General features: G+C 49.8%; 1 protein-coding gene across 2 annotated transcripts in view; it reads left to right on the top strand.

The window, feature by feature from the left end:
- The window catches only part of LYST (lysosomal trafficking regulator), a 3,192,287-nt gene extending 3,178,368 nt beyond the window's left edge, over positions 1 to 13,919 (top strand). For both annotated transcript variants that reach the window (XM_078648813.1, XM_078648812.1), the window contains one exon: positions 13,361 to 13,919. In XM_078648813.1, coding sequence (XP_078504939.1) covers positions 13,361 to 13,499 — 139 coding nt within the window. In that variant the 3' untranslated portion in view covers positions 13,500 to 13,919. The remainder of the gene's footprint in view (positions 1 to 13,360) is intronic.
- Positions 13,920 to 14,264: the final 345 nt, after the last annotated feature.

Genomic DNA, 14,264 nt, shown 5'->3' with positions numbered 1-14,264 from the left:
GCGCTCCCTTTGAGCCACTTCACAATTGTCCTCTTCGTCTTCTAACATTGAAGACTGCCTTCCTGGTTGCCATCACCTCTGCCAGGAGAGTGAGTGAGCTCCAGGCTCTTTCTTGTACTCCTCCTTTCCTTTCTGTCCATCCGGACAAGGTTGTGTTGCGTACTAAGCCATCTTTCCTGCCCAAGGTTGTCACAGCCTTCCACATCGGGCAGTCCATCACTTTGCCAACCTTCTTTCCGCCACCGCACCCCTCTAAAGAGGAAGAGCGGCTCCACCGTCTGGACCCAAAACGTGCGCTCTCATTCTACTTGGATCGCACACGCCAGTTCCGGGTGGATGACCAACTCTTTGTTGGTTACGTGGGCGCTAAGAAGGGGAAAGCGGTGCACAAGCGGACCATCTCGCGGTGGATCATCTTTTGTATCCAGGCATGTTACTCCTTGGCTAAGAAGGAGCCCCCTGTTGGATTGAAGGCTCATTCCACTCGGGCCTTGGCAACTACCACTGCCCTGGGCCGAGGTGTGCCCTTACAGGACATTTGTCAGGCAGCTACGTGGGCCTCGCTGCACACGTTTTCCCGACACTACTGCCTGGACAGCCAAGTCCGGAGGGATGGCTACTTTGGCCGTTCCGTCCTCCAGGACTTTCTGGTGTGATTATTGGTTTGCAGACCCACCACCGGGGTTGGTATTGCTGGGGTATCTATTCTAAGGTAAGGAATCTATCACTAACGTGTCTCTTTCAGATGCACAAGTTACTACTTGTGTAACAATATATCTGTAAGAGACATTAGTTAGTGATAGATTCCTTACCGACCCACCCATCCTCCCCGTTCTGCGAACCGATATCTAGGGTTAGGGTTATCCCCTTTCAGGGCCCTAGTTTCAATGGCACCAGTGTTGGTTTTTAACATGGCTCTGCGTTTCTGGCGCGGAAACGCTGTGTCTAAGAACTGACGTCAGCACGCGGAGGCGGCGTCTAAGTACTCCGACGACGTCATCACGGCGCCCATGACGCCGACGACCGACGCGGAGGCGCAGACGACGCCTACCGACGCGCAAGGGTACTGCTACGCAAAAGTTTCCGGATCCAGTCTGACGCTTGGGGATATTCTAAGGTAAGGAATCTAATACTAACTAATGTCTCTTACAGATATATCGTTACACAAGTAGTAACTTGTGCATCAGGGCATTTCCCTGGTGGTTCAACACCTGGCAGGTTCACTAAAGGCCATGGCAGACAAATTCAGCCGCAGGTGTATGATGGATCATGAATGGCGTCTTCACTCGGAGGTGGCGCAATGTCTCTTTCAAAAGTAGGGAGAGCCTTGGTTGGATCCATTCGCCACCGAAGAGAACGTGCAATGTCAGCAGTTCTGCGCGTTGGAATTTCCGAGGCGGCACTCGCTAGGCGACGCTTTTCGTTGCGAGTGGAGTTGCGGTCTGTTGTACGCCTTTCCGCCTATACCACTTCTGCCCAGAGTGCTGAAGAAAATCAAGCGCAACCGGGCCCATGTCCTTCTTGTGGCTCCGGACTGGGCTCGAAGAGTTTGGTATCCCGAGCTACTCAGTATGACCATCGATCCCCCGATCCGACTGCCTCTCTGGGAGGATCTACTGTCGCAGCAGCAGGGGACGGTCCTCCACCCAAACCTGTCCAGTCTCCACCTTCTTGCGTGGAGATTGAGCGGCGGCAGTTGATTCCTTTCGACTTGCCTCCTGAAGTCTGTGATGTCATTCTGGCAGCCAGGCGTCCCACCACTAAGTTGGTATACGCCTGCAGGTGGAACAAGTTTGTGGCATGGTGCACAGCAAAGGCTGTGTATCCCCTTTCTGCCCCTCTTTTCAGAAGTCATTCTGTTCCTTCTTTCCTTGGCCCAGCGGGGTTCTGTTCTGGGCACTATCAAGGGCTACCTTTCTGCTATTTCAGCCTTTCCTAGGCTTTCTGATCAGCCCTCTATTTTCAAGTCCCCTGTTGTAAATAGATTATTCAAAGGCATTACTCACCTTTTCCCTCCTATTCCCTTTGCAATGCCACAATGGGACTAGAACCTGGTTCTCACATATTTGATGTGCACTCCCTTCGAGCCTCTTCACAACTATCCTCTTCGTCTGTTAACTTTGAAGACTGCTTTCCTGGTTGCCATCACCTCTGCTAGGAGAGTGAGTGAGCTCCAGGCTCTTTCTTGAAAAACCTTCTTTTTGTCTGTCCATCCGGACAATGTTGTGCTCAGAACACGTCCATCCTTTCTACCAAAGGTGGTCACTGCTTTTCACATCGGAAAAACCATCACTTTGCCCACCTTCTTTCCGTCTCCGCATCCTTCCAGAGAGGAAGAGAAGCTCCACCGTCTGGACCCAAAACGGGCCCTCTCATTTTACCTGAATCGCACACAACAGTTCCGGGTGGCTGACCAGCTCTTTGTTGGCTACGTTGGTGCCAAGAATGGTCGGGCTGTACACAAGCAGACTGTGTCCCGATGGGTCATCTTGTATATTAAAACCGGTTATTCTCTGGCAAAAAAGGAGCCGCCGGTGGTGCTGTCCGCCCATTCCACCAGGGCGACGGCAACCACTACTGCTTTGGGACTTGGGAGTCCCCTTTTGTGACATCTGTCAGGCAGCTACGTGGGCATCACTGCACAAGTTCACGAAACACTACTGTCTGGACAGCCAAGTCCGGAGAGACAGCTTCTTTGGCCGTTCTGTTCTCCAGGCCTTTCTGGTGTGATCTTGGTTCGCTGACCTACCACCGGGGTTGGTATTGCTGGGTTATCTATTCTAAGGTAAGGAATCTATCACTAACGTGTTTCTTTCATTTGAACAAGTTACTTACCTTCGGTAACGATATATCTGTAAGAAACTTTAGTTAGTGATAGATTCCTTACCGCCCCACCCATCCTCCCTGTTCTGCGAACTGATTTCTAGGGTTAAGGTCATCCCTTTCAGGGCCCTAGTTCGTAGGCATCAGTGGTCAGTATCTTGCATGGCTCAGCCTTCCTGGTGCGGAAAGTCGTGTACAGGACTGATGTCAGGGCGCAAGGGCGGCGTCTAGCTGCCGTGACGTCATCTCAGCGACCACGACAGACGTGGAGCCGCACAACGCCACCTTTTGACTCATATTGGTACTGCTGACAAATTTTCCAGATCTAGTTTGACGCCTGGGGATAATTCTAAGGTAAGGAATCTATCACTAACTAAAGTTTCTTACAGATATATCATTACCGAAGGTAAGTAACTTGTTCATCAAGTCCGTAGGGACGGCTACTTTGCCCATTCTGTCCTCCAGGACTTTCTGGTGTGAACTTGGTTCGCAGACCCTCCTTAGGGGATGCAATTGCTAAATTATCTATTCTAAGGTAGGAAATCTGTAATTAACTGTTGCTTTCTGATGAAATAGTTACTTATGTTGGTAATGATGTATCTGTAAGAGACATTGGTTAGTTAAAGATTCCTTACAGACTCACGCATCCTCCCCACTTTGTGAACTGATTACTAGGGATAGGCACTTCCTTACAGGCCCTTAGTTTGGTGCACCAGTGGTCAATGTCTTTCATGGGTCTGCACTTCTGGTGTGGAAAGTCGTCTCAGAACGGATGTCAGCCTGCAGGGGCGGCGTTTATGTAGACACCACAATGTCATCCCGGTGACCACGATGCTGACGACGGACGCGGAGTCGACCAACACCACCTACTGACGCGCAGGGGTACTGCTAAGAGAAAAAAATCTCTTTATCAAGTCTGACGTCTGGGGTAATTCTAAGGTAAGGAATCTATAACTAACCTATGTCTGTTACATATACCTCATTACCCAAGGTAAGTAGCTTGTTCTTTATTGGTATGGCTAGGTCCTGCATCAGAGCCTGAACAACTTGCATCTCCGTGCCTGGAGATTGAGTGGCAACAGTTAATGGCTTTTGATCTCCATCTCAAGGTGTTTGGTGGCGTTTTGACAGCCAGGCATCCATCTGCCAAAACGGTATACACTGAACGCTGGGAGAAATTTGTTTGGTGTTCACCACATAACATCTTTTTTTTTTGAAAATCTGTTTATTAGCATAATATGTAAAGCAGGTACAAAATTACTAGACCCATTAGAAAGCAAGGTAATACATTCGTATGGCTGCTTAGAACAAATAACTATATAAGTCTCTTGAATTTCCATTTTGTCGATGCCTATGACCGTTGCAATTAAACAAACCCCGGTCTATACAATCCCTCCCCCACCCTCAACTAACCCACCCGACACTCTCATAATAAACAAATAGCTGAATGATCATTGAACTGGGCCACCCATGTTGCTATAACACGTAGCTTTATCTATCTGCACATCTAGTTGGAATGGGGCAAAGGACATTGAGCTGAGGGTTTTCACACCTTATCGTAGCATACCACAGACAGTGACAGTGCATGAAAGCCCGTCTAAGGACATATTGATTCTAGATTCGGCGATCCACATGTATCCTCGTCATCCCCATCATCCCCTGTTTCAAACATTCCCAGAGTGGCAAACCAGTCTAGCGAGATTGGCGTTTTCCGCAGTCCTCTGTGTTCCTCACGTTGCAGTGCCTCTCCCTCAGCCTTACCCCATCGTATCACTTCCGCCTTCCATAGTTCAGGGTTGGGAGGTTTGGGTGATTTCCACCTCATCGTAATGGCACGCTTCGCCAGCAACAGGGCCAGGTCCGAGAAACGTGTCGCCACGGTTCTGGTGCGTTGTGAGGGTCCCAACCCCAGTAATGTGTATTCCAGTGTAGTAGAGCTGGACAGAGCACCCGCTCTCTCAAGTGACTCATGGACCGCGGTCCAGTAATATCCTAATTTGGGGCATTGCCACAGCATGTGCATCAGTGAAGCGTCTTCGGTGTCACATCGGGGGCAATTGCTTTTCGCCTCAGGGAACATCACATGTATACGATGCGGGGTCAGGTAGGCTCTATGTAGTAGCATTAATTGAATGAATTTAAACTTGGGATTTCTAGCTACCTTTTTTGGAAATTGTAGTACACGCTCCCACTCTTTGTCCCTTAGGGGCCTACCAATATCTCCTTCCCAAGTTTCCCGGAGTGGCGACAGAGCGAGTGCCCTCCCCTTCCTGATGCTAGCAGTGAGCCATCTTGTCAGATGGGCACCCGTGCCCATTAGGTAGTGCATGGTGATGAGAGGGTTTGTAATAGGCTCCAGGCCCTCAGGGGACCACTTATGTGTTATATAATGGCGAAGGCCAGCGTGTAGAAGGAATGTGCCTCTAGGGACTCCATGTGCGGTTCTAAAGTCGTCAAAGGACAACAGGTGCCCCTCCGCAAACAGGTCACCCACATGTGATACTCCCACGTCCTGCCACCGCTCAAGCGAGTTCGCCGTAAGCGTTCCCGAACCCAGCGGGATGCCCAAGAGCGGTATCGTGGGCGCATAAGATGACGTAGGGGAGGTATACTTTAATGCCTTCCGCCAGTAAAGTATCGCTAGTCTGAGGAGAGGTGGGGTGTTTCTCGGTATATCCGAGTTGGGCAAAAGTAATGTGTGTATCCTTCCCAGTTCATGTGCCCCAACCTCCATATTAATCTCCTGTAGGTTGCGACCGGCCACCCAGAAGGCCAGCCATTGGAGCTGACACGCATAGTTGTAAGCTCTAAAGTCCGGCAGGCCCATACCGCCGGCGTCAGAGGGGAGCTGCAGCTTGGACAAACCTATACGCCTGCGGCTGTGTCCCCATACAAGTTCAGTGAGTAGAGTGTCAAGGGTCTTGAATGTCGCCGCTGGAATCAGGTACGGCAGATTGGTGAAGTGGTAGAGAAGACGGGGGAGCACCACCATTTTAGATATCGCCACTCTGCCGGGTATGGAGAGTGGCAGCGTGAGCCAGAATTGAATCTGCGATTTCAGTGCTCTGATGGCCCTCCCAAGGTTACCGTCTATCATCGCGTCAGCTTCCCTATAAATCTGCATCCCCAGGTATCTGAAGGTGGTGTCAGCCATCTGGAACTCGTGGGGGGCGAAGGGCAGGGGGGTATTCAGGCCTGCGGTAGCAAACATGAACCCATAGGACTTGGATTCGCTTATGGACAGGCCAGATATCATTCTAAAGTCCTCAAAGACCTGTGAAACAGGGCTCAAGTCGCTCTTCAAGTCTCGGAGATACAATATAATATCATCCGCGTAGGCGGACACAATATGTGCCGCCCCATGTTGTAGAATGCCATATTGGGGGGCCATCAAGCGGAGCTTACAGAGCATAGGCTCGAGAGCAAGGACGAAGAGGAGGGGGGAAAGTGGACAGCCCTGTCTGGTGCCCCGTGAGATAGCTATAGGGGCTGATATATGGCCGGAGGTGCGCACTCTAGCTGTGGGGACAGTGTATAGCAATCGAACCCAGGCGAGGAATTCAGGTGGAATTCCAAATCTAGACAACGTGTCAAACATATAGTCCCACCTAAGGGAATCAAATGCTTGCTTCAAATCTAGGGATATGCAGCCTTCAGAGCTCGTATCCTCCCGGTCTCCGAGCATAAGCTGGGCCAATCGCCTGAGATTCATGGCCGTGTTGCAGCCTGGAACAAAACCACATTGGTCCGAGTGGATCAGCTGTGGCACGTATTGCACGAGCCTTGACTCCAGCACCTTGCTTAATATCTTAGAGTCAGTATTCAGGAGGGACAGGGGTCTGTAGTCGGCCATCTGTAGCCCTTCTTTAGCGGGTTTTAAGAGGGAGGTGATTAACGCCTGCATAGACGAATGTGGTAGGGCGGCAGTCCGTAGTGCTTCCAGATAAACAGTGTGTAACCGGGGGGCCAGAAGGTCTATGTACGTGGCATAAAAGTCAGCCGGTAGGCCATCCGTACCGGGGGTCTTGCCCTTGGGGAGAGCTCGTATTGCCTGTCTGATTTCTGCAACTGTAATGGTGCGCTGCAGGTCTTTGGTTTGCCTGTCAGTGAGTCGAGGTAGGTCCAAGTCCCTCGTAAAGGTCTCGAAGGCCACCTCGGGAAGGGGCTGCGGGGGGCTGTATAACGTGGTATAATATTCCCTGAACGCCGTGTTAATCCCAACTTGGGTGGTAGTTGGGCTGCCTGTCTGGTCTAAGATTTTCAGGATAGGGCGACTAACTGGGGAATCCCGCAGAAGGCGGGCTAGTACGGGACCAGCTCTATCTGCCTGCGTATGCTGCCTATTCGTATATTCTCGATAGTCTAGGATCCTCAAGTCTTCTAGCAGCTCTGCATGTCTGATGTGAGCCTCCTGCAGTGGTGTGAAGGGTGCATTTGTACCTGCAGCTTCATTTTCTAGGGATGCTAGTGAGTCCTCCACCTCCTTCAGTTGATTGATTACCTCCCGTTTCCTGCCCACCCCAGCGGCCATTGCTGTCCCCCTTAGACAAACTTTGAAAGCGTCCCATTCCACTTGACGGGTACTGGCTGTGTTCGCATTGGTGGAGAAGTATGTTACTATAGCTTCGGACAAAGAGGCCCGGAATACAGAGTCCTCAAGGAGGTCCGGAGATAATCTCCATGTTGGGATGGGGGCCAGTCGCCTGCCACACTGCCAGGTGAGTTCTACGGAGCTGTGATCGGACAGAGTTTTCCCCATGTGTTGGGCCCGGACAATTAAATCCGCTACGGAGCGGGAGCAGAAAATATGATCAATTCTGGTGTGAAGTTGGTGCGGTGGGGAGAAAAAAGTGTATTCCCTCTCCTGTGAATGTGTGCTGCGCCATGTGTCTGTCAGGTCCCAGCCCTCGGCCCACCTCGTAAGAGCATCCGCCTGTTTCCTACTCTCAGCCGCCTGTAAAGGGGGGTGTGACCTATCTAATGTAATATCGAGCACAGCATTGAAATCACCCCCAATGAACCAGCGATATTCAGACCAGTCTGCAAGTACCCCATTCACTGTGATCAAGAACTCCGATTGATTTGAGTTCGGTGAGTACACACATCCAAATACAACAGCATCCCCATCCAACAGCCCCCGAACAAATACATATCGGCCCTCATTATCGATTCTTTGCTCCAACACCTGGAAGGGGACAGAGCCACGGAACCAGATCGCCGCTCCCCTTGAGAACGCAGAATAGGAGGTAGCAAAAAGTTGCCCCCGCCATTTCTTGCGCAGCTTCACAGTTTCAGCAGCGTTCAAATGTGTCTCTTGCAGGCAAGCAATCTGTGTCCCCCTGCGGTTAAGCTGGGCTAAGAGTCTATGACGTTTCTGCACAGCTCCCATGCCACGCACATTCCAGGTGCACAATCGGTATTCATTAAGCTGCCCCATAACCATCTGTGTGCTGCGGTCCAGTGAAACACCCGGGTGCCCATGTTAGAACTGCTTTGCAATGATGTGAGAGTGCCATGAGAACAAGTAACCCCTGAACAAAAAGGTCCCCAAGCCAACATGCCCGGGAGCCAAACCGTGGTGCCCAACGTGGGCACAAGTCAATGAAGTTCGTGTGCATACCGGGGGGTGGCAGGCCTCCTTCGACTGTTATTGAACTGCCTGCATGGGCTATTTAGCCCTCAACAAAGTGGGTTCCCCATGCAACCCACCATATACGAAAAAGGGGGGGGGGGGGGGGGGAAGTTCAGGCATACGTTACCACCCGGAGGGGATCACACTCGCAGCAGATCAGAACTCCTCTGCCATCTGGGCTGTAATCTTCGGAAACGGCGGCAAGCTGTCCACCGACCCAGACACCTCCGTGTGGGTGTCGGTGGTGGCGGTGTGTCTATCTTCAAGGGCTTCCGCATCGTGAGCTGCCAATGCCTCTTCCGTTAGCTGCTGTCGCGGAGTTGATGACGAGTGACCTTCCGTTCGAGCACTAGGAGAGTGCGCCTTCGCTGGGGGTCCGTGGGAAGAGCGATGTTCCGAGCTGGGTGCGTTGTTCCATCGGTCTGGAGGGTCTCTGCGGTCGCTATGGTTGTCGCCGTCGCGATCCACAAACGGGTCCTGTGAGTTTGGTGGCTTTAGAGTGACTTCCATCCATTCCTCCGCCTCCTCCGGGGAGTCGAAGAAGTGAGATTTATTGTCGTGTAGAATTTTAAGTCGGGCAGGGAACAGAAGCGCATATTTCATATTCTTGTCTCTTAACTTGCGTTTCACACCCATAAAAGTGGACCTGGCACGCTGTACAGTGGGCGTGAAATCAGGGTAGACCGAAATGTTTTTATCTTCAAAACGTATCGGTGCTTTCTCTCTGGCCGCACGCAGGACAGTGTCGCGGTCCCTGTAGTGGAGGAGGCGCGCGATCAGCGGACGAGGAGGTGCCCCTGGTTTGGGGGGCCGTGGCGGCATCCTATGTGCCCGTTCCACGCTGTACAGGGCCGTGAGGTCCTCTTGGCCCACCAGCTTCCGCAACCAGTCCTCCACGAATTGGGTGGGGTTCCTCCCCTCGCTTCTCTCCGGAATGCCAAGTATGCGGACGTTGTTGCGGCGCGCTCGTCCTTCGGCATCGTCCACCCTGTCCCAGAGCTGTTTAATCTGTTTTTCCACGCCCTCCAGCCTCGCAGAGTGTTCCGTCTGTTGTGGCACTAGGTCATTCAGCGCCAACTTCTGCTCCGCCACTCGCTCCGCCAACTTGTTATGGTCAGCCTTCAATAGGGACAGACCAGTCGCCATATGGTCCATGCGCGTTTCCAGGGCTTCGCGCGTCGCGCGTATTTCATTGAGGATAAGGTCCAACTTCGCGTCCTGAGATCCTTTTCCAGTCGGTGGAACAATGTCCATATTGGAGGAGGCCAGTGGGTCCTCGGAGCCCGTGGACTGCAGGTCCGCCGCAGCGCCCTGGTCATGAGTCCTGCCCCTGTGTTTGCCCATGGATCTCGTTAGCAGGGTGGCGCTGTGAAGGGTACAGCGGATTGCTGTTGCCCACGCAAGTGTCAACTCAGGTCGTCGGACCGCGTCCGCCGAGGATTCAAGGAGTGGCGGTCAAAGGTGGCAGCCGTGTGGATCCCAGTGCTGGCAGTGAGTGTGTGGGATCCCTGAACGTGGCGCTGGTATCAGGAGGGGCGGTGCCCCACCGGTGGGTCCCGCAAGCAGATGCAACCCCGGCTCCTCAGAGGACAGACAGAGGGAGTTATCTGGACCACAGCAATTGTCCAGTGAGTCGTTAACCCCCAGAAGGAGCGTGACAGGTGACCGGACCGGTGTGCGGTGGTAGGGCTGTAACGCACACGCCACTCTTCCTCACCGCTGATCAGGATTGGTAGGCTGGTGTGTCCGGCGGCTGCTGCCCGTCGTCCGCTGCGAGGTGTGCAAGCTCCAGTTGTGTGCCCCCCGTGCAGGGTCTCAGCACCGGATCCGCCGGCTGGCAAGGGCAGGGCCAGTAAAGTGCTACCGCACAGGCCCGGGGACACTGTCCGTCCCGGCCGCGGAAACAAGATGGCGCCGGCAAAAATATACCCCAGGACTGCAGTGCCTGGGGAGGCCCAGAGGGGGCCGGGCTCACAGCGCCGAAGTTGGGTGACCGGCGCCGTCCACCCCGCAGTCCCAGCCAGCGCCGTAGGGAACAGGCGCACCTGTGATCCGGTGATCCCGCAGGCGGGCGGCAATCCGGCAATCCGATTAGGGGGCGCCCGCTCGTGGTCCGCTGTCTCCACAGCAGGGTGGCCGGACAGCGCTCAGCAGGAGGTAGGGAGGCAGCAGGGTCTCCGTTGGTACAGGGCGCCTCGTCGTGTCTTGCGACCTCGGCTGGTGTCCGTCACTGCACTCGGCGCCGGGTCCCGACCGGACCGCGCCAATCTCTATGGGTAGGCCGGGCAAGCCAACCACTCGAGCCCGGGGCTTCTCTGAGCCCAATAGGCCGCATCCAGGGCCGATGCTGCAGCAAGTTCGTGAGGCGGGCTGAGTGGGCAAACACCGCTCCGCTGCAAGAAGAACCCCCCCGGGGGCCTCCGTCACAAGAATCAGGTGGGCTGCAGGTGGGGGTTTCAGGATATATCTAGCAAGTATCGTGGGCTACGGACGGAGCTCAGGGATTATCCGTCCACCATCTTAGGCTCCAGGCCACGCCCCCGTCGTTCACCACATAACATCTTTTACAGCCTTTTTACATTTGCCAGATCAGCCATCACTTTTCAAATCATCTGTTGTGATGCGTTACAAAAAAGGGCTGATCCACATGTTGAAGCCAACACCTTTTGTGAAGCCGCAGTGGGACCTTATTTTAGTTCTCACTTAACTGAAGTGCACTGGCTTTGAAGTGATCCACAGTTGTCCACAATACTGGTTGACCATTAAGATTGTTTTCTTCATCTCCGTTACATCTGAAAGGCAAGTGATTGAACTCCAGGCCCTGTCCATCCAACAGACATACACATAGTTCTTCCTGGACACATGTGTCCCCTGGATGATAGCAGCATTGCTGCTGAAGGTAGCAATGCCATGCCACAACTGGCAGTACATCGTCTCCTCCTGACCCTTCAAAGAAGGATGAACATATTGACCCTAAAAAAGGCCCCTCAGTTTTTTACATTGATTAGACCAGAGATCATTGTCTGTTTGTGGGCTCCTCTGGTGCAATAAAAGAGGAAAATCGTGCAAAAGAGATAACCTGAAAGATTGTTCTGTGTATTAAGATCGGCTATGGGCTAACCAAGAAATAGTCCCAGAAGGCTTGTGTGCATATTATGCCAGAGTTAAGGTTGCTAGTGCTGCCAGTCTTGGACTTCTACCAGACTGCTACATGGCCATCCCTCCACATAATTACAAAGCACTATTGCATGGACAGCCAGGTTTGGTGGTATGGGCACTTCGCGCAATCTATCCTTTAGGATTTCCTGGTCTGAACGATTCTACGTAGCCAGCACCTGGGGAGGTACTGCTTTGGTATCTATGCACTAGTCGAAGAATCTGTGGTGAGAAGATTTTATCAGAAAAATGTACATACCTTTAGCAATGCCTCATCTGGTAAAGAGACTAACTGCAGATTCCTCACTGGTCCAACGTCCTTCCCTTTTTGTTGAATAGACTCATAGGGTCCATTAAAAATATCCCAATCTAGAGATATGCACACTGGCATATTCTGATTTCTATGGGATCTGCGTCCGATGGCATGGAGATCAGAAATAAACTGACATCAGTGAGCACAGGTAGTGTAGATATGGTCATCCTGATGTCGCATCTGCGGCGGGTTGGATCTGACATGGAGCCGCATTACGCCACCTATATATTTGCAAGGATATTGCTATTAAAAGAGCCCGGGTCCAGTCTGCTGTCTGGAGGAATTCACAAGGTGAGGAATCTGTGATTAGATATGGTCGATCATCTATCATAAGAGGGTCTCTACCAGAAAAGGTGTTCCTGAATTAAAGTAACTTGTTATTTATTTTTTAAAAACATTTGTATATTATGTTTTATCAAAAGCTTATTACTATAAGTTTGTATTAGGTTTGGGCGTATCTTTTAGGAAATATTATGTTACAGCTCCTTTTGTTTTAAAAAATGTAAACATTTTGTTCAGAGAAAACAAAACGCAGTAGCTCCGGCCTTTACTCAATGCGTCTGTGGTTTATGTTGCTCTCACCAATAAAATGTAGGTTAATTTATCATTTCACAGCTTTCTACCGTTCTCTGGAAAACTATATATTTAAAAATTTCTACTTAAATAATGTTCTAAATTACGTACAGCTCTGGTCAGATATCTGGCTTATTAGGTTTATTTTCAGTTCAGTTGAGTTCTCTTTAATCTTATTTTTCCACCAACCATTTCCTCATTACTTTTCTAGCCTTTTACATTATTATTATTTTTGATGTCTACTTATGTGACTGTTTTATTTTTGATTATTTGTTAATCTGTTGTACTCTCTAGTGCAGCACAATGCTCATGTATAGACATATGTTATAATTTATAAATAGTGGACAGCTATCAAGGTAAATACTGATTCCCTTTGGTTCCCCTCTTGTTGTGCTCTGCTTTCTTAGGTCTTTCCTTTCAAAATATTATGTGAACATGTGATATTGTGTAATGGATTATTTTACGATTTGCAATGAATGTATATTGATTCTTTCTTTGACCAGAGATTATTTTCCTTAGAAAGTTATAAGAGGTTGGCATTAGCACTCCGTTAAGTCATGTTATTCTCTGACATTAATCATGGGGGTCATGGGACATGTATATGCTTAGCCTCTCACCTCTACATCAATGTGTGGATTTTTTTTTACTAGTCTTGCTTCCAAGGATAGGATAGCATGCACATTGATGGTAATGAAGATCGTTCTTAGGCAAAGAGCTCTGTACCAGGTACAGCGCACCAAGATTCCTGTATCGTACAGAAAAAATAGTTAAAATGGAAATACTTGTAAAATGTTAATTATTACATCCAGTGGTCATAAAGCCTATGTCTTAATATGATACACAATTCTCTCTTTCTTTACTAGTCTTACATTTTCCTGTGATGGTCACCACTTGTATACATCAAACAGTGATGGGACTGTGATTGCATGGTGTCGCAAGGACCAGCAGCGCTTGAAACTACCCATGTTCTACTCTTTCCTACGCAGCTATGCAGTTTGTTGATGAATGACGATTCCTGGACTACTTGATGAAGCACCCTGTTGCTACTGACTGCTTAATAGCATGATCATCACGCTTCTCTTACTCGACTTGTTATTGGAGGCAGATTTCTAGCTGCTAAAAACATCAGTTGGGGTTATAACATTTCACTGTTTTCTCTTTATCACAGTGTGGAATTTTTAAGTATTTATATGCATGCATAACTTTGCTCTTGTTTAAAATTGTAAATGTAAATAGAATGAACCCAAGATTGAGAGCATAATTTGTATGTAAGCACGGCCATAAAATCTGCGTCAATTATGACTAGTATGCTGTATTCCAGAAATTAACAGATAATTCATGAATTATTGGCAAGAGAATTGGAAAATGTCAAATGGTAATCAGCTTGATTAAAGGCTATGGAGCAACACCCCACACAGACAATGCCTGCTTGTGTACAAAATTTTGTTAGGCTGAAAAATGTTAGACTAAATGGTAAGGTATATAAATCATACAGCTTCCTACCATTTTATGATTTTTGCTGCTCCCATCAAAGTAACAAAGGTACTTTTGGTACAGTGTTTAATGCATTTATGGGTGTTTTAACAATGATTTTTTTGTCAAATATTTTTATTAACATTTTCGTATATTTAACATATCGCATGGTAGTACATTGAAACTGACTTCATTACGTAGGTTTCAAACATTTGTAATTGCAGTACCTTTTACATAGTATGTTCGCTTCAACATACATTATCCCATTGTTGTGTGTGCTTTTACACATGAAAA

Source organism: Lissotriton helveticus, chromosome 6 (assembly GCF_964261635.1).
Source record: "Lissotriton helveticus chromosome 6, aLisHel1.1, whole genome shotgun sequence".
In the NCBI taxonomy this organism is placed as follows: Eukaryota; Metazoa; Chordata; class Amphibia; order Caudata; family Salamandridae; genus Lissotriton; species Lissotriton helveticus.
Note: the sequence above shows the minus strand (reverse complement) of the source record. Positions and strands in the feature narration are given on the sequence as shown.